Raw genomic sequence first — 26,528 nt, 5'->3', positions numbered from 1 at the left:
TGGCAGCAAGTGTATCATAGTAGCCTGGGATTTGTGTCTCTTCAGTAAACCAGGTCTTTTTTTTCTTTATCACTTACGTTTGTTTAATATTTAAAAAGAAATTTATGCTAAAGAAAAGGAGTAACTGAGTGCTGGCATTAATGTTGAGGACCCTCAACTCCCACACATGCTTTGTGCCCCTCTTCTAGGCTATGGCCTCAGCTTAATTGCTGTCTCCTTTGAAGCCCTTGAGCAGATGCTGGCTAACACAAAACTTATTGTGCAAAAAATGAACTTTTCCTATTCATGGTGCTTAAAGTCATAAGAGATGGCATAACCTGGCCTAGTGTTAAAGTTTATAATTAATAAAATATTTATATTCCCACTTGGTATCTGGAATATGTTTTACTCATGGGCCAAAATCTATCATCCATGGACATGGATCCAAGTCATTTCAGTTTTCTTTAAAATTCACCACTGACATGTGTGGCGACATAAAGTCTGATCACAGAGGGGGTTTTAGAGACTGGTACAGCATTTGGATTACAGATCTGTAGGAGGTACTATTGTGCAATTCTTTGTCTTACTTAATGATTTACAAAAGAGTCACTTAGCCCAGGGCCCAAACCCCTAAAATGCTCAGCCTCTGTCTATTAGGGTTACTTATTAGGGCTGCTCACATCAGAAATACTCAAGTCATAGCCCAACTTGGCATAGACTTTTGTCCATGAATGGCAGCCCTGGGCTATACTGCTGGCTGCAGACAAGATGTGGGAGCAGAATTGGCAGCTCTGGCCCAGGCCTAGCTCTCTTATTGCCTATCATTCTGGGGACATGTGTGACCCCACTGAGAGTATTAGCTGTGGCTGAATGGAATCCATGGTATCTGCCTCCTTGATGCAGTAATCTCTTTATTTGCTTTGGTGGAGATCAACCTAGGTGGCTCTTCTGCTTGTGCCCAGGTGGGCTTAAGTCCCTTCTCTTGGATTTCTATTACGTGACCCACTATGGCTCATGTATTTTATATATAGAGTTACTGTTTTTCATTGAGGTAATGCGTGTATAAATTTCTTCTGTTTTTTTTTTTCTTCACAGAAATTCTTGCTACTCTTAGAGGTCATTCTGGCTTGGTGAAAGGATTAACATGGGACCCCGTTGGTAAATACATTGCCTCTCAAGCTGATGACCGCAGTCTGAAGGTGTGGAGGACCCTGGACTGGCAGTTAGAGACCAGCATCACCAAACCTTTTGATGAGGTAACTGAGGAGGCCCAGGGTTTGGCCCCAGTTCCTGTCTGACCAATGAGAGAGGAACCTGACCATGATCCAGACCATGTAGGTGAATGCACAGAGTATGGGGCCTTAGCAGGCCAGTCAGCTTTCTGTAGGGTAGGCCCTGAGAGTTGTATGATAAAAATCTTTCCTTTATGGGAAGGCATTAAATGTCTAGCTTTGAATTGAAAATAATTTATAAATTTTAAAGCTGAAGAGAACCTTAGATCTATTCCTGCAGCACTGTATCACCCAACTCATGCCATTGTGGGAAGTTTACATTGAGCCACCCTACTGAGTGGCTTGTTGATGAGGAGAACATGGAAGAGACTGTTTTGAATGGTTCCTGGCCGTGTTTGTGACTTGTGCTCATTGACATCTGTTCTGTAGGCCAGTCAAATTTTTTTGTGTGCAGATTTAGCAGTTTAGTTTGCAAAACAACTAGAGAACAGACTGTAGTGGCTTCTGTGGTATTTTACTCTCTCTTCCTTGAGTTCTGATTTCATATAGAATCAGCTCAAAATCACTATTATTCTTTAGTTATTTATGAAGTGGCTTCTGTATTTAAAGCAATACTGGGTGTGGGGAAATAAAAGTAGATTGAGATGGAATCTCTCCCATGGACATTTACAACTCTTCTGCATAGCACCTGTTTTTGTTTTTTTGTGTGTTGTTGTTTTTTTTAGTTATATATGACAGTAGAATGTATTTTGACATATCATACATACATGGAGTATTACTTCCCATTTTTGTTGTTTTTATATGATGTGGAGTTACACTGGTGGTATATTCATATATGAACATAGGAAAGTTATGTCTAATTAATTCTACTGTCTTTCCCATTCCTGTCCTCCTTCCCTTCCCCCGCACTCCTCCCTGTTCAATCCAGTGAACTTCCCCCACCTTGTGAGTCACTATCAGAGAGAACATTTGTCCTTTGTTTTTTTGGGAGTGGCTTTTTTTACTTAGCATGATAGTCTCTGGTTCCATCCATTTACTGGCAAATGCCATAATTTCATTCTCCTTTATGTCTGAGTTATATTCCATTGTGTATATTTACCAAATTTTCTTTACCCATTCCTCTGTTGAAGGGCACCTAGGTTGGTTCATAGCTTAGCTATTGTGCATTGAACTGCTACAAACATTGATGTGGACATGTCACTCTAGTATGCTGATTTTTAAGTCCTTTGGATATATGCTGAGGAGGGGGGTAAGTGGGTCAAATGGTGGTTCCATTCCAAGTTTTCTGAAGAATCTCCATACTGCTTTCCAGAGTAGTTGTGCTAATTTGCAGTCCCACCAGCAATGTATAGTGTACTTTTTTCAAACCCTGACATCCTCACCAACATTTATTGTTACTTATATTCTTGATAATTGCCATTCTAACTGGAGTGACATAAAATCTTAGCATAGTTTTAATTTGCATTTCTCTTAATTGCTAGTGATGTTGAACATTTGCACAGCATCTGTTAACCCTAGCACATTATCTACAGAGTGTGCTCTAGAGAGCATGTCACAGAGAAGGTGCCCTGCTGATACCTGTGAGCACATGTCTTCACATGAAGACAGACATTTCTGTGTGTTAATTCCATTTCCTACAGCTTCTTAGTTCAGGTGATGTGGTTCTTACACCTTTAGTATCTCAGGGTTCTGCTGCCAGGCTCCTGGGGCAGCTGCAGGAGAGTCTTTTTTTTTTTTTTTTTTTTGGTACCAGAAATTGAACCCAGGGGTTCTTAACCATGTAGCCACAGCCACTAGCCCTTTTTATTTTTGAGACATGGGTTTCACTAAGTTTCTTAGAACCTCACTAAGTTGCTGAGGCTGCCTTTGAATTCATGAACCTCCTTCCTCAGCCTCCAGACCTGCTGGGATTACAGGCATACCACCACTGCATCAAGCTACAGGATAGTTTTGAGTACTAGGAGGAACTAGTAGTACTCTTCAACCTCTACTGGGGGTCATCCTACACAGGATTCTGAGGCAGGTGATTTCATTGCACTTAGGCCCTGCTTTATTTTACCCTTCTATGTGCCATGAGGTCAAGATGTTAGCCCCTAAATCTTTAGGGGTAGCCCATGCTGACCTTGAGGTTGGCTTTGGACTCACATCTCACTTTGCAGGATGAATAAAGTGAAGGGGTATGTTGCCTTAACCATCATGCCAAGTCAGGGGAGCAGTATCTTTGCTTCTGTGCCTTTTACAGTTCAAGAGGACTTTACAGACCTGTTCTTTGCAGATATCCTCACCATTCCCTGGGTGAGGAGTCAGGCTCAAGGAAGCAGGTGGTATCTCATGGTCATCTGTTCCACTCTAGACTCCTCCTGAACTCCCAGATATCAGCAAGGAGTTTCTTTCTTACCCACCCCCCACATTTTTTATTGTTGCATTATAGTTGTACATTTTGATGGAATTTGTTGTTACATATTTGTGCATGCACACAGTATAGCAATATAATTTGGCCAGTATCACTCCCCAGCACTTCCCCTCTCCCACCACTTGATCGCTTTCCACTACTGATCTCCCTTTGATTTTTAGATTCATCCCCACCTTGTTTTCCTTTTTCCTTACTGGCTTCCACATATGAAAGAAAACATGCGACCTTTGACTTTCTGAGTTTGACTTATTTCACTTAACGTGATGATCTCCAGTTCCATCCTTTTTCCTGAAAATGACACAATTTCATTTTCTTTATGGCTGAATAAAACTCCGTTATGTATATATACCATATTTTCTTTTTCATCCATTGAGGGACACCTAGACTGGTTCCATAGTTTGGCTATTGTGAATGTGCTGCTATAAACGTGGGTATGCATATATTACTATAGTATGATGACTTCAGTTCCTTAGGATAAATACTGAAGTGTGGTATAACTGCATCATATGGTGGTTCCATGCCTGGCCTTTTGAGAAACCTTCATACTGATGTACATAGCAGTTGTACTAATTTATAGTCCCACCAACAGTGCAAAAAGTGTTTTCTTGTTTATATTCTTGATGACTGCCATTCTAACTGGTGTGAGATGAAATCTCAGTTTAGTTTTTATTTGCATTTCCCTAAATGCTAAATGCTAAAAATATGGCCATTTTCATATATATGGCCATTATATTTCTTTCTTTTTTTTTTGTTACCTGGATTGAACTCAGGTGCACTCAATCACTGAGCCACATCCCCAGCCCTATTTTGCATTTTATTTAGAGACAGGGTCTCACTTAAGTTACTAAGCACCTTGCCATTGCTGAGGCTGGCTTTGAACTCTTGATCCTCCTGACTCAGCCTCCTGAGCTGCTGGGATTATAGGCATGTGCCACTGTACCTGGCTATATTTCTTCTTTTGAGAAGTATCTATTTAATTCATTGTCCATTTATTAATTGGTTTATTTGGGGTTTTTGAGTTTTTGTATATTCTAGATATTAATCTTCTGTCAAGAGAGTAACTAACAAAGATTTTCTCCCACTTTTCTTTCTTCAGAGTCCTAATTGTTTCCTTTACCGTGCAGAAGCTTTTTAATTGGATGTCATCTCATTTATTCACTCTTGGCATTATTTCCTGAGCTTTAGGGGTTCTGTTGAAAAAAGTTGTTGCCTGTGCCTATATGTTAGAGTACTGACCCTATACTTTCTTCTAGGAGTTACATAGTTTTTGGTCTAATTACAAGATCTTTGTCCATTTTTAATAGAATTTTTTTGCAGGATGAGAGATAAGGATGTAGTTTCATTCTCCTACATATGGATAACCTATTATCTCAGTACTATTTGTTAAAAAGACTCTCCAGAGTATGTTTTTGGCACCTTTGTCAAGGTTCATATGTCTGTAGATGTTTGGGTTTGTCTCTGTGTTTTCTGTTCCGTACCATTGGTCTGTGTCTCTTTTATGCCAGTACCATGTAGTTTTTGTTACTATAACTCTGTAATATAGTTTGAAGTCAGTTATTGTGATGTCTCCAGCATTGCTTTCTTGGCTTAGAATTGCTTTGGCTATTCTGTGTCTTTTATGCTTCCAGATGAATTTTCTGACTATTTTTTCTAGTTCTGTGAAGAGTGTCATTGGTATTTTGAGGGGATTGCATTGAATCAGTATATTGCTTTGGTGGCATGGCCGTTTTAACAAAATTGATTCTGCCCACCCATGAACATGGGAGGTCTTTTTGTGTCCATCTTTTATGTCTTCTTCAATTTCTTTTTCAATGTTCTATAGTTTTCATTGTAGAGGTTTTTCATCTTCTTGGTTAGATTTATTCCTAGGTTTTGTTTTGGGGTGTTTGTTGTGTTGTATTGTGTTTTGTTTTGAGACTATGGTAAATGGCATTGTTTTCCTGACTTCTTTCTCAGCAGATTCATTGTTGGTGTATATGAAAGCTATTGATTTTGGTATGTTGATTTTGTAGGCTATTACTTCGCCAGATTTGTTTATTAGCTCTAACAATATTTTCATGGAGTTTTTTGGATCTTACAGATACAGGATCATATCATCTGCAAGCAGTGATAATTTAACTTCTTCCTTTCCTATTTTTATCCCTTTATTTCTTTTCCTGCCTAACTGATCTGGCTAAAATTTGAAGCACTGTCTTAAATTGGAGTGGTGAAAGTGGACATCTTTCTCTGTTCCAGATTTTAAAGGAAACACTTTCAGTTTTTCCCCATTTACTATGAGATTAGCTTTGGGTTTTTCATATATATTCTTTTTGATCTTGAGGTAGGTTCCTTCTATTCCCTAGTTTCTTCAGTGTTTTTATCATGAATGGGTGCTGAATTTTGTTGAAGGCCTTCTGTGGCAGCATTTCTTGAGGATGCTTCATAGAAACTGTGTGCTGGGATTAACAGTGCTGTGCAGAAGCAGTAGGTGAATGTGGAGTTGGGCATTTCAAAGGACTGACCTTCCTGCTGATTCTCACAAGCATATACCCACTGTGCTGTTGTTCTGTGTTCAGTCCTATGGGAGTGTAGAAGATATCACAGTTCCCATGCTCATGTGACAGAGATCCCTTTTTGTTGTGTCATCTGGTTGACAACTCTCAGTGTAGTCAGAAGTTTGGGGTTCATGCTCTATCATCATATCTTAGTAAATCACAGTTTGACTTTGTCTTTGAGGCCCAAGTTTTGGTCACAAAGTTGACTTTAAGCTCCTTTCAACAAAGTTATTTCTTTCAGTGTGGAGGAACGACCCATGTACTGCGGCTCAGCTGGTCACCTGATGGGCATTACCTTGTGTCTGCCCATGCAATGAACAATTCTGGCCCCACTGCCCAGATCATCGAGCGGGAGGGCTGGAAGACCAACATGGACTTTGTGGGACACCGGAAAGCTGTAACTGTTGTGGTGAGTGTGCCTGGCCTTATGAAGTCCCGGCAGCTGTCAGTACCTTCTTGAGTGTCCTACTACAGTGGTTTACATGTGTCCTCAGAGCCTGAGGGGTAGAAAGCTGTTCAGGGAGGCTCCTAAAGACTGGGCCACACAAGGGACTGAGGTGATGGGACTCAGAGTCAGCATATGTTGGTGTTTACTTCATTTTAAATTCTTTACACTTAAATATTTTAAAACAACTTTTACAAAATATAATACCTATGAATTTTTTTTTGTTGGTTGTTTGTGCAAATTGTAATATAGCAAATATCACCAGATCAGTCTTTGGTTAGAACAATGTAATTCCACACCAACGTTTTCCATATTCAGGTCTGCTCTCAGGTGCTCCAGCATGGTGCCCCCTTGTGTAACTCCATTGAACATAGAATGATTCTGGGTACCCCCAAAACAGTGCTCTTATCTCCATTTCCTTCAGCAGTAGTTATAGGTGCAAGCTTATGGTGGTGGTCACTGGTTTGCACATCTGGTCTTGATGTGGAGGGTGAAGGTCTCCAGATAACTACTGCTAATCTTTTAGGCATGAGAGACCATTAATCCCTATGGATCACTTTAATTGAAGAGTGTCTTAAGATTAACCAAGGCCAGCTGTTAAGTAGCTGCAAATAACTTTTGAGAATTTGCAATCAAACAAGATAAATAGATTGATGGGTTTGGGCTGATGACAGAGTAACATCATTTAGGACCGTGATCAAAATGGGCTCATCATTACTTGTTTAAATTAAAAGTAGATATCATATATTGTACTTCAAAAAATAAATTTTATAGTAGTTAAATATTGCTTCCTCAAAATTTTTATCTTGTAGTCTATGTTGGATTTTATTTGAAACTAAGGGCCTTGTTCCTAAAATGTGCTTGTGAGTCTCATGGTCACTTTAAGAGCAGCTCTGTGAGAAAATAATATATGCCTCATAGGAAGCTCACAGAGCTTCACAAAGCTTTATAAAGCCCACTCATTAGTAGCAGAAACTCAATGAGTAGCTTTACAGCCTACCCAGTAGTAGTGGAAACTCAAGTCCAGGATTCTGTTTTTTCCAATTTCTGTGTAACCCTGGTCATTCCTGCCTGTCCCCTGGAGTGAAAACCCCTCTAGGTTATCTGACCCTGCTCTTAGAAGCCCTCACTTGGAATTCCAGGAACTCCTGCCCACCTCTTAATCCAGAACAGTCTTAGGGTGCTTGCAGCCTTTCCAAAAGGCAACCAGCTTACCCTGAGAGGTTTTTTTGTTTTTGTTTTTTGTTTGTTTGTTTTTACTTATTTATTTGGGTTTTTTTTTGGGGGGGGGGTTCAGTTCTTGGGAAGCTCAGTGAGGTGAAAAAACATGCAGTTAGTACTATAGTTAGCATAGTATGTTCAGTTCTCAGCACTGCATATAAATAAATAACTACTTGAATCAAATGTATGAAATATGATATGTCAAGAACTATGTAATGTTTTGAACAACTAAAAATAAAAAAAAAAAATAAATAAAGGTCCACAGTTTTGCCTTTCCCAGAGTGTCATATTGTTGGTTTATACAGCATGTAGCTTTTTTCAGATTGGCTTTTTTGGGGGATGGAGGGATATCAGGGATTGAACTTGGGCACTAAAACACTGAGCCACATCCCCAGCCCTATTTTGATGATTTTTATTCAGAGTCAGGGTCTCATTGAGTTGCTTAGTGCCTCACTTTTGCTGGGGCTGACTTTGAACTCAAGATCCTCCTGTCTCAGACTCCCAAACTGCTAGGATTACAGGCATGTGCCACTGTGCCTGACCCCTGGGAGATCTTATGAGCCTCTTTGGCTGAACACATTTCTTTTTTTAAAAAATATTTATTTTTATTTATTTTTTTAGTTGTACTTGGAATCAATATCTGTGTTTATTTATTTTTATGTGGTGCTGAGGATCAAACTCAGGGCCTTGCACGTGCTAGGCGAGAGCTCTACCGCTGAGCTACAACCCCAGCCCTGGCTGAACACATTTCTGCTAGATAAGTATGACTGTGGACAACAAAGATATTGAGATGAAAGGGAATTACATGGATCAGTTCTCTCCTGCCAGTCCCTTTGGCCTCCCATAGGAGATGGAGAGTAAGCAAGTCCTGGTCCCTGAAGCCCCTTGCAGGCTTAGCTTCTCCCCCAGGTCCTAGGAAACTGACAAGCCAGGAGGAATTGATAGGACCAGTTCTAGTAGCTCCCATCTCTTTGACTTGGCTTCTGACTCCAAAAATCGAGCATTTAGGAATACTAGCTTCAAGCCTCATTCCACCATTTACTCATTTAGTTACTCTGCATGCTTTCTGACATCACTAAGTCTCCAGTGCACCATCAGCAAAATACCTCCTAGGTAGTTATAAAAATTATCTAATGTATGCTCAGTACTGGGCCTAGAGGCTCTGTGAGGAACTCCTATCAGTGGCTTGGGATTTCAGTGTGTTTCTCATGCTTAGGCATGAGGTTTATACTTGATGCTTGATTACCATTTTAACATGTGTTACTTGGTTTTAGAAATTCAACCCAAAAATCTTCAAAAAGAAGCAGAAGAATGGGAGTTCTGCAAAGCCCAGCTGCCCTTACTGCTGCTGTGCTGTTGGCAGCAAGGATCGCTCACTCTCTGTCTGGGTGAGCCACCACACTGAGCTTTTGCTGTAGGGTGGGAGGTGTGGACTGGGAAAGTGGCAAGCTTGGAAGCCTTGAAGGGAGGAGAGACCCACTGCTATTGATGATGTTCAGTATGTACTTCACTGTGTACCTGGGATCAGCCCCTCCTCCTAGAAACCTGCAGGCTTTCCTACTGCATAGAAGGAAGTACTGACACAGTTAGAAAAGGCTGCTGAATCCCCAGCTAGAGCAGATCTTGTGTCTAGACTGGGGGGCAGCACCCAGAGCAGTTAGTACTATAGTTGGCGTAGTGTATTTGCTTGCTTTGTATTGACATATAGTATATGTGAAGCATATTCAGTTTTGTAGATACAGTTTAGTGAACTGTCGTGCATGTTTACACCAGTATCACTACCACCTTGGTGCGGGTAGAGGGAGGGTGGGATCTTGACCAATTAAGAAGCCATCCTCCCTCCACCCCCACCAAGATAATCATCCTTAGCAGCCTCTTTTCATTTTGATGAGTTTTACCTGCTCTTGAACGTCATATAAATACAGTTGTGCAGTGTTTACTTTTTTGTGTCTTGTGTTTCTTTCCCTTGGCATAATGTTTTTGAGATTCATGTGTGTTGTGTATGTCTGACAATTGTTTATTCCTGTTATTGCTTATGTAATCTTCCACTGTATGAACATATCACAATTTGTTTAATGCATTTTCCTTTTGATGGATATTAAGATTGTCCCAGTTGTGAGATGTTATGACCAAAAGCTGAAAAGAATATTCTTGAATAAGTCTTTTTGAATACATAGGAGGAAAATGACTACAATTTAACAAAAAGAGCAGGGCTGCTGTTGTAGCTCAGTAAAATCCTGTGTTCAATTCCCAGGACCCAAAACAAGAGAGAGAGTACCAAGTATTGGCAAGGATATGGTTAGCTGGAAGTAATACATTACTGGTGAGGAAAGTGTTTGGCAATTTCTGTTAAAGCTAATCATATGACTCCTTACTAGACAGCAACCCCAAAGAGGAGGTGCTGTGCCCCTTCTGCTCCTAACTTACTGCCCTGCACCAAGCAGATTCTCAGCAAATATTCAGTGAAGGGTTGAGACATGAGAATTGAAGAATAAAACTGTGATAGTTTTCAAGTTAGAGCTCTGAAAGGCTATTAAGTTCCTTAGCTCAAAGGCTGATGATTTTGGGGGTGTCAGGGAGTGTACCGGGCACTCGACCGCTGAGCCACATCCCAGCCCTATTTTGTTTTTTATTTAGAGACAGGGTCTCACTGAGTTGTTTAGTGCCTTGCTTTTGCTGAAGCTGGCTTTGAACTCACAATTCTCCTGCCTCTGCCTCCTGAGCCACTGGGATTATAGCTATATGCCACTGTGCTGAGCTAAGACTGATGTTTTATGACATGAGACATTTTCACTTGCAGTGCAGAAGACATGGCCGTGTCACTGAGCCCTGAGGTCCCTCCTTGAACCCTCTTGGGTTTAAAATCTAATAAAGCCAGGTGGGCTGGGGTTGTGGCTCAGCAGTAAAAGTGCTCGCCTAGCAGGTACAAGGCCCTGGGTTTGACCCTCAGTACCACATATAAATAAATAAAATAAAGGTATTATGTCTAACTACAACTAAAAAATAAATATTTTTTAAAAATCTGATAAAGCCAGATGTACATACAATAATTTTTTTAAAAAAACTTCTCCATAAGCAGAATGGAATTGAAGTTATGGGTTTGAAGGTTATCTTCTGGCTAGATTTATTATAAAAAAATCTATTGAACCTAGGGGTGCTTTGCTACTAAACTATATCCCTAGTGCTTTTTAGTTTTTATTTTGCGGCACTGAATTGCTGAGGCTAACCTCAAACTTGATTGTCCTGCTGCCTGAGTCACTGGGATGACACCTGTGCCACCATACCTGACTTTATTTTTCCTCAGAGACCTTGTATTCTGTATTCGTTTAACACCCACCCTAGAACCTGAACCCTAGTGTCATAGGGACCAGTTCAAGATGTGTTTTTCCTGGTTTATCCCATCCCATGGACCATTCATGGTACTGCTCATGTTTCTTAGAATGCCAAGATCAGGTGGTCACACAGGCTCCAGGTTTCTAGGGTACTTAGGTACATTTATGGAAAGAGAGGCAAAGCTATTATTTTTGTGGAATTAGAATTAGGGTGAGGACAAGATTCTTAATGTAGATATTAGGTAGCTCATACTCGAGCTTCCTCCCCGAACTTATGTGAGCACAGCTCCTCCTTCACCACATACCAATCTTAGGCTCTAAGTGTAAAGCTTAGCATCACAGCCTCCTGGAAACTCCAGGACAGAGCCCATTATCTGTAAAGAAGTGTGTTCCTGTTCAACCCACAATCTTGCAGTGTTGGAAGCCGTGTATGAATTATGGGTTTGTTTGAGCCATCATATGACAGGGGCTTGTGTTTTTGAGAACTCCTGTTGTGAATCCACGAGTTGCAGATTGCCAAGATTAAAGCTGACACCCTACCTTAGGTCACAGCCCTAGGTTCAAAGGCAGCCCCTGGAGGTAACCTTCCTAGCCCCAAACAACTTGTTTTTCCCATCTTCATCCTGTTTTCCTCAAGAAGCCTACCTCATTGAAACCTTTTAATGTATTTCCCCTTAAATAAAGAATTTGGGCCTTTTTCCTTTTTCAGTTCTGGTTCCCATCAGGGCTGGAAGACCCACCAGGCCCCAGCATTTAAAACTATTTTCTGCCTCTTGTTTTTCATTCCTTATCGATTATTTTCAGGCTTTTTATTTTCCCAGCCAGTTCACACCCCCAAGCAGGAATTAACTCTTGGGGTGCTGGTAACCCTGACACTGCAGCTTAGGACACGACAACAGGGTAGCCAGACACTTGTATGTAAGAGATGGAGTTCACCATAGTTGTAGAACAGTCAACAAAAGAGGACCTAGATAGTGAACATGAACATGCTGATTATTATGTAGTCATCCAAACAATATTTTTACAGGATATTCAATGACATACTCACTGTGCATTAAGTAAAAAAGCAGACACACTAGTGCCTTATTTCAAAGAGAAAAATAAATACTTGCAAAAGTTAAACCATAACAAAATAGTTCATCAAAGTAATCCCAGTGACTCAGGAAGCTAAGGCAGGAGAATTGAAAGTTCAAGGCCAGTCTCAACAACTTCATAAGGCCGTAAGCAACTTAGCAAGACTGTTTCAAAAATTAAGAAGGACTGAGGATGTAACTTAGTGACAAAGCACACTTGGGTTCCATCCTCAGTATAAAAAACAATTTTTACAATAATTAACTTTGGGTCTAGATTAAAGGCAATTTGTACAGTTTTGTGTATTTACCAGGTATCTGTACATACTACAGAGTAAGCCTGTATGACTTTAGATAGCTGATTATACCATGCCTTGGGTAATGTGTACAAGAGCTTTATGGGCCCAGAGAAAATGAGCTGGGCTCTTTTTGAGCCTCATCCCCTGCTTGGTAGAACCTCTAAGCTCCTCCCTGGAATTATTCCCTTCCACTCTGCCCTGTATATATAAAGCCATCTGCCTTGCCAGAGTACGGCAAGCCTTGAGATGGGACCACTATAGTGTGCATATTTCTGGAAGACTTTCGTTTCCCACAGTAGCTGTCTGGATGGAGTTGAATAATACTATGTATGTCAGCAGAAATTCTGACCAAGACTTCTGGGCTGGTAGTATTAACTGAGCTGAGTACACAAAAAGGGTTTCTTAATTCCATTAACCTTTGCTCCTTATTTTGCAGCTCACGTGTCTGAAACGGCCTCTGGTTGTCATCCATGAGCTGTTTGACAAATCCATCATGGATATTTCCTGGTAAGGTGGATTCTTAAGGTATATAAACTATGAAAAGATCTGAGATCTCCTGGATATGACTAAGGCCAGACAACCAAAGCATCCTCCTAAGGCAGCACAGACTCCAAGGTTCTGCTCATACATGATTTAGGAAATAGTAGTAGTTCTATGCCTGATATTGTGGGAATATCCTGCCCAAGGTAGGATATGCCAAAGAAAAATGCCTTCTCAGAAAAACTGTTATCCACATAGTTTTATAGTAGACATACTTCCTTAAGATATTATATAAATGGTTTAAAAAATAAGAAATAAGTTGAAAATTTTTACAGAATTCATGGTAAGAGATGCATTTTACATGTGCCTAAAACTAAAGGGTACTAGGGACCCTCTGGAATGTGATTATTGCTTCACTTTCTCTATCCCATCTTCAAGCCTCAGAAGGGAACCGTGGGTTTCCAGCAACTACCTAGATTACTATTCAGCCATCCTCACAGGCTGGCTATTGTGGCATTTCTGTCTGCCTCAGGCACTTGTCCATAGGCTGTTGACAGCTATCTCTTTCAGGACTCTGAATGGGCTGGGCATCCTGGTGTGCTCCATGGATGGCTCTGTGGCATTCCTCGACTTCTCCCAGGATGAGCTTGGAGACCCCCTCAGTGAGGAGGAAAAGGTAGGTCTTTTACATGTTCCGTGACCACAGAAATAGCCACAATAACTCTGGGAGACCAATTTGATTGGACTTTCTTCTGAATTGGTATTTCTTTAAGTATTAGAGGGTCTTTGCCTTTTATAAATTGTAATTCTTCTTTGAAAAATAAATTAATAATTCTCTATTCATGTCAGAAACAAGTCCTGGAATTAAGAATAAAACTTTGAGACCATTTTTTTATGCCACTAACAAGCTACCAGTGGGAGATTTTCACCCTGGGAGAGAGCTGGAGTGACTCCTAAAGGGTCCCTGTATGTCACTTTTCCCATCTCATTGTCTTATACTGACTTAACAGCAATTATAATAGTAATATTGGACATTTCTTAATGTTTACTGAATGTCAGACTTTGGGTCATGTACTTTGCATGTATTATTTAAACTATTCAAAATCCTTGAAGGCAACCCTTATCTGTTACATCAATGAGAAAACTAAGCCTTAGAAAATAGCATGGCCCTTTGCGGTGACCACATGTGACCCTTAAGTACAAGAACTAAAGCATGAACTAGACTTGTTGCCTTTGGGCCAAGTTTCTTCTTTTGTGCTCTGCCTGAAACATGGCATCTGTGTGTCCTTCTGCCAGAGCTTTGAAAAAGACTCTGCTTTACCCACCAATAGACTTAGGAATCTTTGGTTTCTATCAGTAGACATTTGCCAACATTTACTCAGATGTAGGGCTTCTGGAAACCCAGAGTAGGTCAGCAGCTTTCTCTGTAGTGATCCTATTGCTGGGGGAAGCTCCCTCTTAACTGGCTGTGTGACACCTGCTAAGAGTAAACCCTTTGGGGCAGAGATATGGCTTGTGAACAGTACCTGGCAATCATTTTTCAATGAAGAAATGAGTGTCTCAGTGGCCAGGGATCCTCATTCCACCTTGTCTCTGTTATCAGGTACCCAGGGATCACTGCATACTTTCTTGGAGAATCACTATGAAAGCCTATGTAATAACTCTATCTGGCTAGGGTTATCATCACCAGTGACCTTGTGTTACTACACGAGGAAAATTTTGACCAAACTCTGAATTCTGGCTGAGATTCCAGGGGCTGTTTAGGAGCCAAGATGTCAAAGGAGGAAGCTTCTTGGCTATACCTAAGCCTGGCAGGATTAAGTTCCAAAGCCCCTCTCCTGGAAAGTTGTCTCCTCCTTCCCAGCATCCTCTGCTGTGAAGCATGCCTATTAACTGTTCTTGGCAAGATAGGGCTGGTCATTTGCACATAACTTTGTGTTAATCTGTTCCTCATTACACTTTCATGAGTACCAGTTACTACAATATGCTGGGGACACTCTCTGTTCTCTTGGGGTTGCTATTTAGCTTGTTATGGCACAGAGCTAATGGGGCCTAGGAGGATGGGAAAGGATCCTGCTCAGAAGGATCCGGGCATCTTAAGGGAGAGACCAAGGGAGAGCAGAGAAGAAGGGAGAGACCATGGAAGAGCAGAGAAGGATCTCCCTAGGTCTGATGTGCCAATCTTCTTTGCTCTTAGAGACACTGTTTGTCCCGTAGAAACTATCCCACCATGTGGCTGCCATCTGATAAGAGCAGTGAAAGTAGACTCTTGCTTTCAGTATCTGGTACCCTGAGAATATTTAGGTGCTTTGAGTTACTTAAGAACCTTGAGTTAGCAATTTGGTTATCTGCACCAATTGAGGTGGTATTTATTGCTATTTGTTTTGCACCAGGAATTTTCTTGTCAGTATTCACCATCATCCCCAGCAATAGATACATAGTAGTCTGTAAACATCTAGTGACGATCTGAGACTTCCATCAGAGCTATCTAATGAGGGACAGGCAGAATTGGATGGGAGGTGATGGAGAGCTAGCCTCCCAGCCTTTTTGCTTTCAGAGCCAGGAAAACCTGTGCCTTAGTGCACTCATGATGGGCAGCATTGACCATAGTGATATACCAGTGTATAGAACCTTTCCCTGCTTTCCACAGAGCCGCATTCACCAGTCCACCTATGGCAAGAGCCTGGCCATCATGACTGAGGCCCAGCTCTCCACAGCTGTCATCGAGAACCCAGAGATGCTCAAGTACCAACGGAGGCAGCAACAGCAGCAGTTAGACCAGAAGAGTGCCGCAACCAGAGAGATGGGCTCAGCATCCTCAGTCGCGGGTGTTGTCAACGGGGAGAGTCTGGAAGATATTAGGAAGGTGAGGGCTTAACCCAGGATTATATACCCAGGGGACAAGGAAAAGGGAACAGGCAGGTACAGCTTGGACAGGGCACAAAGATGTGACCATAGTTATGAATGAGGTGAAGAAGGTACTGAGCCTGGTGCAGGATCCATAGTTAACCTGCATGGGGCCGGTTGGTCCTAGTACCTGAACCTGCATAAGACAATAATGGGGCTTAAAGCACCTTTTTCCAAAGTTGCCTTGTACCAGGAAGCCCTACAGTTCATCTCTTACCAAACCTTCACCTAGTCATATTTCTAGGAATTTGTACATACTGAGAACAGTGTGTTTTAGGCTCTGCCCTTAGGAAACTTGTGGTTTCCCCATTTTAATTTGGAAATACCCACATTTCACTGGTAGGAGCAGGGGATTAGAAATGGGATAAGAGCAGAGTAGGAAATGTTGAGCTTACCCTAGAATTTAAACCATCGCCAGGAGCTTTTGTGGGTTGAAAGACCTCCCCTAGGTAATTCAGACAGAGTGTATAAATAAAAATCTTTCACAAAAGAAGGGACTCTGTGGAAAAAGGCAGTTTGAAAATTACCAGCTTAATGATGAGAGTGTGCCCACAGGTTCAGTTTCAGTCCTTTAGTTTCCTCACGGAACCCCAAAGCTGTCAGATGTTGTCCAGCCTGGCATGTGCTTACAGTCCTGGGATTTGGTCATAGTACCACATGTGATGCTGATGATAGATAGGTGCTTGGAGCTGCTTTAACTGGATGCTTTTTGTCTGCTTCTCTACTGTGCCTGAAGTCAAGTATATACCTTGATAAAAAAAATGCTTATTCTTTGATTAACTAACTGGCTTAATTTTTTTTAATTTTGTACAAAAAAACCCCAAAACTGTAAAAAGGGAAGTTAGAATACATTTTCTTAGAAGCCTTATTATTTTCACCCACTGTAGCAAGGTGTAACTGACATACAAAAAGCTATATGTATTTAAACATTAAAATTAAATTGTTTACAACAATTTAATGTTTACAACTTTAAAAAGCCAGGCATGGAAAGACCAATACTATATACCACTGACATGTGGAATCTAGAATAGTCAAACTCACAGAAGCAGAGAGGAGAATGGTGGGTGCCAGGGCCTGTGGGAAGGGGAAACAGGGAGGTATTAGTCAAAGGGTACAAAGTCTAAGTTGTTTGGTCCTAGAGATCTACTGTATAGCATAATGCCTACAATTAACAGTACTGTGTTACGAAGAGGGTAGATCTTATGCTAAGTGTTCTTATCACAAAAAGAAAAAAAATAAGCAACTTTTTTTGATATTTGGAGATAATTGGCAGAGACTTTTCCATTCATTTATATAACTCTACTTTGCCAGAATCTTTTGAAGAAACAAGTTGAGACTCGGACAGCAGATGGTCGAAGAAGAATCACGCCTCTCTGCATAGCTCAGCTGGACACTGGGTACTCATTCATTCACCAAGCTTTATGTGACCTTATCTGGGGAGACCTTCCTCTCTCCTTTCACCAGTTAGCACTCTCATAGTTAGGGCCTTCACAGACTTTTGGGTCAACTTGACTCCTAGAATGTGGAAGCAAAAAAGTCAAGCCCAGCTTTCCACCAGCCTCAAAGTCCTTCAAAGTTCCTCACCAAGCTCTGTGCATACTTGACTCATGTGAAAGGGCAAAGGCTGAGATAGCCTATAGGCTAGGATGCTTTCTCAGGTCTACACATATTTACTGTACTTCAGTGTTGGTAAGGCACTGGAAGACATAGGAAAAGAAGTCAGACTGATTTTTTTTCTTTTTATAACCTTTTCTGATTATGAAAGGTGTGTGTGGGGGGTGTGTGAAATTTCTATATTTCATGAAAATTTTAGAAAAAGTAAAAGGCCAAAGAAAAAATATAAACTTTATTCATAATCAAGTCTCTTAAATATAATCCTGTTAACATTTTGATATCTGTATTTCCAGTCTTTTTCCCCACTTGTTACTGTATCTTGACTTTTCATCTACTTTAATAAATAGTCCTCTGAAGCATTTGCTTGCTGATTATCCAGATTGCTGTCCTATGAATGCAGTGATTTACTTAACTAGCTCCTTAACTGTGGACTTATAGTTTGTGTCCAATTTTTTGTGATGTAAATGACTCTTTGAGCATACTCTTTGAGACTGTTTTTACAGAATAATTTTTGAAAGCAGAACTGTTGGCAGAGAGTAGGTCTCTGGGACACATTCCCTATGGGGGCAAAAAGAAGGAATGTGGATTCGTTCACCTTTTACAGTTGTCTCAGTGTCTGAAATCAGAGTTGCCTTTATATTGGTCATTCTCCAGAAACAATATATGTTGATTTAAAGAATGATAAGGCCCTGTATGAAAGAAAATAACCTTATAATCACAGCATCTCACTCTAGGTTTTATACAGACACAGTAAGCAGTCTGCACTGAGCATCAAGAAGTCCTTCATGGAGACCACACGTAGTAGTCCTTGGCACTTTGCCATTGTCCATCCATTAGCTGTTTTAAATCTTCCTTGAAAACTGAAGATATGTGCTAACCCAGCCTCTCGAGTTAGGTGTGTGGACACTGAGTGTCCCAGAAGGCAGAGACCTGACCAGAACCAGGTCTTCTGACTCTTTCCAGAACAATGATTTGCCTTTAACTAAGCCTGTTTCCTATTGTGAACCTACAAGCAATAAGGCCAAGTGCCTAGCTTTTATAAGGTTCAAGTGAGACCAGTGTGTGAATGAATTTTGTATACTATTAAGCCTCTGGGAGTGAGGGAGGTGGTAATAATGATGGTACTATTGTTCTGTGGATCCTTCTAGGTTTAAATGGTAAGGAGGTAGGGAGCTTCCTATCTGGCCTTAAGCCAGCTTTTTGCTATTGGGTATATATTCCTGGTATCAAAACTTGATTTCTTTTGTTTTAAAGGCTTTCTCACTCTCCTGATTCCCATGTTCAAACAAATAGCAACCAAATAGGTAATTATTTGCTTAATTAAGAAAGAAAAAACACAAATATCCAAAGTAGTTGCAAATAGGAAATAATAACAGATAAGAATAAATCAAAAGGATAATAGATTTCTTTGCTGAACTCTGTGCAAATAAATTTGAAAGTAGATGAATTTTGAGGAAAATAATAAGATTACTAAAACTGCCAAATTGTTGTAGAAGAAATTGAGATGCTATCAAAAAGTTAACCTAAATCCACCAAAAGTCATCAAAGTAAGAAAGCTTCACCAAGAAAGCATAACAAAATCTTAAGGAACAGACAGATAACTGAAACTGGCATATAGTTCAGTGGTAGAACACTTACTTAGTTCTGGGTTTGACTTCCAGAATCACGATTTTTTTTTTTAAAGAACATAATATTTTCATCAAAATGTAACAAAGATAGCCAGGTACTATGGCACATGCCTATAGTTCTAGCTACTTAAGAGCCTGAAGCAGGAGGATCACTATAGAGTTGTAAGACCAGCCTAGGTAACATGAGACTCTGTTTCCAAAAAATTAAAACGAATAAAATAAAGGTAATACTAATATTAATACTAATAAAGGTAAAACATAATAAATTTTAATCTTATTTCATTTCTGAATGTCAGTGTAAAATCCTAAATGAAAAAGTAACATGACCAAATAAGGTTTTTTCTTTAGGGATGCAAGGAAGTTCAATTTGGGGAAACTGTTAATTTAAATCTATATGTTAATTGACACAAGAAATAAATGTTAAAATAAAGAAAGAAATGGTATGGTTACCTCTGTTAATGCTTTAGATGCATTTTGATAAAAATTCAGCATTGTTCTGACTTAAAACTCAATTAAATGGGAATAGATGAATCCTTCCTTAACTGAATAAGTTGTCTTATTTCAAATCAAGTTCAGAAGCTAAACATTTTACTCTTGTATAATTTAGCATTGTTCTAGAGGCCCCAGCCTACATAGTTAGGCAAGAATAAATTGGAGAGGAGAATATAAAATGTAGAATTATTTAAGGAGGATATGATCTATAAGAGAATCAATTGGCACAACTACCATAGAAAATAAGACAATAAGATAGCTGGATACAGTTAACATGAGGTCAGGTATCACCAAGTACCTTTACAAGATATAAAGAAAAACTTTTTTTTTTTTAAATCTAGAATTTAATAAGAAAAGTAAATGTCAATCTCCTCTGACCTTATTGTGCAGGCTGACTTAAACTCCGGCTCAAACAATCCCCCTCAGCTTCTCTGTTAGCTGGGACTATAAGCACAGACTATTGCATTAGGCTAAGAAATGTAAATATTTATAAAGAAAACTCAAAAGAAATAAAACTGGAAATACATACCATTCATTAGCTTGTAAGACTCAGTGTCATAAAGATGGCAGTTCCTCCTTAACATATTAAATTCTAAAGTTATGTGTGAAAATAGAAAAATATTTTTTGGAAAATTTAAAAAGATTAATTGGGAGACTAATCACACCAGAAATTAAATTAATCCTCCTTTTTTTATTATTATTATTATTCCACAGAGGATTTAACCAGGGATGCTTTACCACTGAACTATATCCCCAAATCTCCAGTCTTTTGTTTTTAATATATATATTTAGTTATTGATGGATCATTATTTAATGAACTTATAAATATGTGGTTCTGAGACTCAAACCCAGTGCCTCACACATGCTAGGTAAGCACTCTACCACTAAACCACAACCCCAGCATCTCCAGTCTTTTTTATTTTGAGAGTTGCTGAGGGTCTTACTAAATTGGTGATACTGATCTTGACTTACAATCCTGCCTTGGCTTCCAGACCCTAGGATTATAGGCATAAACCACCATGCTGAGCTAGAAATTAAAACTCATGTAAACTATAACAATTTAAACAGTGAAGTACTGATACATGAATAGTCAGAGCAAGGGAATGTAATGTAATTCCCAAAGACCCAAATTTTTCCCCAAAAGGGATTTTCAAATGTACCATATCATACCAGGAATGAAACATTAGCTAACTCAATAAGTGAAAATCAGAATTACCTGTCACTCTAGAAAACTAACTGGATCCCAGTCATACAACTTATAATTAGAAACACTGACGAGCACAGAGGCTAATTTTTTTTGTTATTGATGTTTAAAATTTTAGAAGAGTCTTTGGGGAAAAATATTTTTATAATCTATAAAATTATTTATAATTTTAATAAGTAAAAAAGTTTTCTGCAAATAACACAAAATTTATGCCATATAAAAGTAATCTTTCTGACAAAGAAAAATAGCTGGGCAAAGTGCCACACACCTATGATCCCCAGCCACTCAGGAGATGGAAGCAAGAGGATTGCAAATTCAAGACTGGCCTAGGCAATTTAGCAAGACCCCTTCCAAAATGAAAAGGACTGGGAATGTAGCTCAGTGGTAGAACACGTGTGCAAATGATGGAGTTCAGGCCCCAGTATTGGGTGGGGAAAAAAGGATCATAAAGAATCAAAACACAACTTCCTGAGAAAATATTTCCTACTTGTATAAAGAATGGTGGGTTTAAAATATATATATATATATATATATAAAATATATAATTATTTCTTTAAAATCAGTGATAAGGACCAGTAGTCAAATAGAGCAATATATGAAACATGAAGAGAGTTCACAAAAAAGGAAATCAAATATGAAAAATATTTAATCTTGCATCAGAATAATTGCAAACCAACACTGTAGTAAGATATCATTTTTTATCCATCAGATTGACAACTCATGAAATTTCATAAAACTTCATTGAAGTGGGAAAATAAGAACTCTTAAAAATGGCTTGCAATAGAAAACTCTAAGGAGGGAACCTTAGAAATGTTTATTATAAATCATGAAAAAACTTTCCATTTGCTCCTCCAATTCCACTTGTAGGTATTTTTTCCATGTAATTTGTGAATCAACAGGTGTAATGGCAGTTACTTTAATTCTAGATGTCTTGAGCAACTACTCTGTGTTCTAGGTACCTCAACTTTTTTCAGTCTGGAAAACAATCCCATGAGAAGAGTCCTAGCACTTTCTGTTTTACAGACAGAAACCTGAGGCACCATAGATGTCATTAAAACACACAAGATCATAAGCTCACGAATGGCAGAGTCATCAGCCCTGGCTGATCTGGCCCAGGACCTTCAGTCTTTCAATGTACTGTCTTCCCTCCTGTGGAAATATTATCTGTCACAGAAAGAGTTGTTTCTTGGGAAAGGCTTGGTTAGGTAAATTATGTTACATCCAGTAGGAAGGCTTTCTCACTATGCTGCATTTCCTTCATTCTGACATACCTGATTACAAAGTGTAACTCCTAAGATGAGGATGCATCATACAGTCTTAAATGGCATCTGACAATTATAAAAGTAGCATTGTTGTCTCAGTGATACATATAGTACTAATGCATCTTAGATTCAGTTAAATATATTGTATTAGATACTTTTCATTTTCATTTGAATTTGCTGTAACTTTCCAAACTACCTACCATGAAAATACATTGCCTCTGGACCCAGGAAAATGTTATTTAGAAGGTATGAAATATTTGGTACAGCATCTGATTTTTTCGCTGACTTTTGTTCTTGCTTGGCAACAGGGACTTCTCCACGGCATTCTTTAACAGCATCCCACTATCGGGCTCACTGGCAGGCACCATGCTCTCCTCTCATAGCAGTCAGCAGCTACTGCCATTGGACTCCAGTACCCCCAACTCCTTCGGCGCCTCGAAGCCTTGCACAGAGCCTGTGGCAGCTGCCAGTGCCAGGCCTGCAGGCGAGTCTGTCAGTAAGGACAGGTTAGTGGGTGCCAAGATCACTGTCCCTGGGGAAAGTTTAGGTTTGGACATGGTTACAGGGATGAGAATTTCATTCTCTTCTCACTTTGTGGCCCTTCAATAAAACAAAAGAAAGAAATGCTTGATTTTAAATGAGGGGCTATTTGGAAGGGAGAATTGTTCAGGCAAGTGTCTGAAGCATAGGACTATAAGGATCATCACAAAGATGGTTTCATGGCCAACCAAGGTGCAGGATATGGAGGCTGGGTACCTGCCAGTGAGATGCTACCTGCCACAGGGTCAGCACTACCTTTTGGCAGATCTACACTGGTTGTAGCCTTGCATTTCTAGGGCTTTTACAGCACTTCTCTGTGCTGTAATCCTTGCTCATTATTCGTCCCAGGCATGCACTTTTGTGCAGACACACAAATCCCCTGACACTGTCAGAATCATATTTACTCAGAGAGCCTGTGTCCTCACTGACCATTCCAAACCAAGTTGGAAGTCAGAAAGGACCAGGTGAGCATAAATAAGAGCCAGAAGTGAGCATTTGCTCTACACTGCTCTGGGTTACACACTGCAGGTATCTGGTTTCCATAGGGGATTGATTGGTGGGTTCTTGTCCTCAGGGAATAAATATGTGTGGGCTGATGAGGAAAAAGCAACCACAGGGTTGAAGGGTAGCTCCTGGGGTCCCTATGCAGAAATGCCTAGCTATCAGGGGGATTGATGGGCAGATCTCAGGGAGGCTTTTCAGAAGTTTGCCCAGCCCAGGGCCCATATAAGCCATTGTGGAGTGTGGCAGTGACAAGAGCAGAACTCTGAGGCTCTGAGGAGGACCAGGAAAGAAAGGAGAGAGACTGGGTTCCTGTGCTGAACCAGATAATCTGGGTTTTGCTGAGTGGAGACACAGAAGGGTTTGCACTTGCATTTTAAGAAGATGGTTCCAATAGCATTGGTGCCCAAATTTAGTCCTTGGCTGATAACTGTGGAAATGATTCTCTGTGGGTTGGTGATATGGTCCTGTGTTACATAGCCTTCTGCTTTTACATTGGGACCAAGGAGATACAATAAGCATTAAAGGCATTCCTCTTAGGGAACTCTGAGGTAGATCAGAAGAGGAGACAATGCAACAAGAACAGTCGGGAAACAAAGCATCGAGGGAGGAAAGGTGTCTAGGAAGGACAAATAGCACCAGAGCTGAGAAACATTTCAGAGGTTGATCTTACAGGAGGAAAGTGCTGTCCAGGGTGACTACCAGGCATCTGGTATGGGATCCAAGCAGATAGGGATGGAGGTGTTAGTCTGCATGGAATCATTTGGAGGCCCAGGGGCTTTGGAACCCAAGGGTATGGGATAGTCTTGGGCAGGGGGGAAGCTGGGGAACATCATGCCTGGGCCTCTCCTTTCTCCGTGGAATAGAAAGCAAGGGCTATGGGGTGAAAACTTGGAGGAGAGTCCTAAGAATATGTCATTGTCACAGTGAGAAATGAGAGGGCCATTCAGGATGGAAGGGGCTAGCTTGGCCAAGGATGAAGGCCAAAAACAGACCAAAGCTTCAGAAACCTGAGTGAGGACTTTTCTCATCTAATCCGTGTAGAAGTAGCAAAGGTTAGTGGTTAGGGTGGTTTAGGGGATACATGCTGTGTTCAGGTTGTAGAGATGGGGCTCTATGGTTAGCTACTCCAAAAAGCTCTCAGAACAAAACACAGGCAAATATGAAGGCATTTACTGATGATTTTCTCATGTAGACTTTTAGAATTCCAGCATAAAGTTTTTTAAAAATAAATCAGGATTTTTTTTTTTTCTTATAAAAGTTTGATATTTGTGCCCCTTTCCATAGGCTCCAAATAACTTAAGTCCTACACCTACAAATCCCTTTGGGATTGTGCTTGATGTACCTCCCATCTTCTTCACCCTTTAGTATGAATGCTACCTCTACTACTGCTGCATTGTCACCCTCCGTGTTAACAACCCCGTCCAAGATTGAACCCATGAAAGCATTTGACTCCCGATTCACAGAGCGGTCCAAAGCCACGCCAGGTGCTCCTTCCTTGACAAGTGTGACTTCGACGGCTGTTGAAAGGTAGGTGTTGGATGCATGGAACCTGAAGAGCCCAGAGAAGGGCCATTATGTTGCAGTTCTTCCAAGCAGCCTGCCTCCTGCAGGGGATCACAACTGCAGAAGCTGGTGTGAACCTCTAGCTCCCAGGAGAAAAGAAGAGCTGCTTAAAGTGGGGAGGGGCTAGAAGGAGCTTTGGGGGAATATACTGAGCAAAAGAACATCAAGGGGAAAGGCACAAGTGCTGCTCAGTGCAGTCTGTGTGATCAGTAATATTGTCCTTTGAGTGGAGCCCAGTTTGCCCAGAAGAAGAGAAAGAGATTGATTGGAGAGATGGAAGGTTCTGATGTTGTTGCACAGTGTAAATCATGACCTTCTGCTCAGAAACTGACTAGAAGTGGAAAGCTGAGATACAAGTGACATCTAGATGAGATTTTTATGAGGTTTGATGGGCTTCTGTGCTCATATAGACTGGGTGCTTCTAATTCATTTTCTATACTTCTCTAGTACACAGCAGCAAAGATAAGTGGGCTATAGTTCTTTATTTCCTGTGGTTGCAAGAGAGCACCTTCCCAGGGCAGCTAAAGCAAGTATGTGCAACCTCTGCCATTGGCACTGAGCTTCTCTGCCTCCTGGGAGGGCCTTCCCTCCAAGCCTGCCACAGAAGGGAGCATATTGTACATCCCAGAGGGTCCAGGGTTGGGGAGCCAGACATGGGCTGGACCACTTTCCTCCATAAGGGCCGGGCACAAGAGCTATACTCTCAAGGTTGCGTCCTGCTACAGGGCAACTAGGGCTCACTTGGCAGCCCTGGGCACACAAAACCCAGCCTGTGTCACCAACAGTCCAATACAGGAATTTTGGTCAGAGACTCTTAAAACAGCCACAAAGCAAATAGGTGCCAAATAAGAGGGGCACTTGCAGTCATCCATGTCTTGAAACTAAAACCACAGCGTGCTGTCCCCCTAGGACTTTGCTGAAGATCACAAAACCATTTGTCTGGGCTGGGGTTGTGGCTCAGCGGTCTAGCGCTCGCCTAGCACTTGTGAGGCGCTAGGTTTGATCCTCAGCACCACATAAAAATAAATAAATAAAATAAAGGTATTATGTCCAACTATGACTAAAAAAAATATTTTAAAAAACCATTTGTCTGTGCAGGATTTGTTTTCCCTGTGGGCCATCATGGGAAGATACTCCCTTCAAGTTTTGTGAACTTATTGTGGAATCTTCTATTCTACTCTGTAATGTAACTTGCTTGCTCTAGTATAAAAAATTTAATGTGATTATTTTACTTGTAATTTTTCTGGGAAGCAATTGGAAGAATCTGAAAGCCTTCCTGCTAGTACAACTTCATAAGTGTTGGATTGAATCTAGGTGCTAATTTTTTTTTTCTTTTTTAGTGGTGCTGAGGATTGAATCCAAGGGTACTCTACCATTGATCTACATTTCTAGACCTCTTTATTTTTTATTCTGAGACAGGGCCTTGCTAAGTTGCCCAGGCTGGCTTCAAACTTATGATCCTCCTGCTGCTTCAGTCTCTCAAGTAGCTAGTCTCACAGGCATGTACCACTGCATCTGGCTCCTAGGAGCCAAAATCTAAAAGTGAACAAAAAAACAGAGCAGTGGGCAGGACCACACTGCTCACTGTAAGTGTTGGGCTTAGGGGCTGCCAACCTCATGACTAAGGACCTTACTTTTTTTTATTTTTGTACTGAGAATTGAACCCAGGGTTGCTATACTAGCTCTAATTTTTAGCTTTTATTTTGAGACAGGGTCTCACTAAGTGCCTTAGGGCCTTGCTTAGTTGCTGAAGCTGACCTCAAACTTGCGATCCTCCTGCTTCAACCTCTAAAGTCATTATTCGGTGTA

The 26,528-nt window shown here is 40.6% G+C and overlaps 1 protein-coding gene across 4 annotated transcripts in view; it reads left to right on the top strand.

Moving 5' to 3' along the window:
• Nucleotides 1-26,528, top strand: part of Hira (histone cell cycle regulator) — a 97,131-nt gene that overhangs the window by 34,284 nt on the left and 36,319 nt on the right. For all 4 annotated transcript variants that reach the window (XM_026401714.2, XM_026401718.1, XM_026401716.2 and 1 more), the window contains 9 exons: nucleotides 1,075-1,235; nucleotides 6,400-6,567; nucleotides 9,099-9,212; nucleotides 12,962-13,032; nucleotides 13,576-13,681; nucleotides 15,656-15,871; nucleotides 17,224-17,309; nucleotides 22,421-22,618; nucleotides 24,522-24,683. In XM_026401714.2, the coding sequence (XP_026257499.1) occupies nucleotides 1,075-1,235; nucleotides 6,400-6,567; nucleotides 9,099-9,212; nucleotides 12,962-13,032; nucleotides 13,576-13,681; nucleotides 15,656-15,871; nucleotides 17,224-17,309; nucleotides 22,421-22,618; nucleotides 24,522-24,683 (1,282 nt within the window). The remainder of the gene's footprint in view (nucleotides 1-1,074; nucleotides 1,236-6,399; nucleotides 6,568-9,098; nucleotides 9,213-12,961; nucleotides 13,033-13,575; nucleotides 13,682-15,655; nucleotides 15,872-17,223; nucleotides 17,310-22,420; nucleotides 22,619-24,521; nucleotides 24,684-26,528) is intronic.

Source organism: Urocitellus parryii, chromosome 3, assembly GCF_045843805.1.
Source record: "Urocitellus parryii isolate mUroPar1 chromosome 3, mUroPar1.hap1, whole genome shotgun sequence".
NCBI classification, from domain to species: Eukaryota; Metazoa; Chordata; class Mammalia; order Rodentia; family Sciuridae; genus Urocitellus; species Urocitellus parryii.
This window is presented reverse-complemented; position numbering and strand designations above follow the sequence as displayed.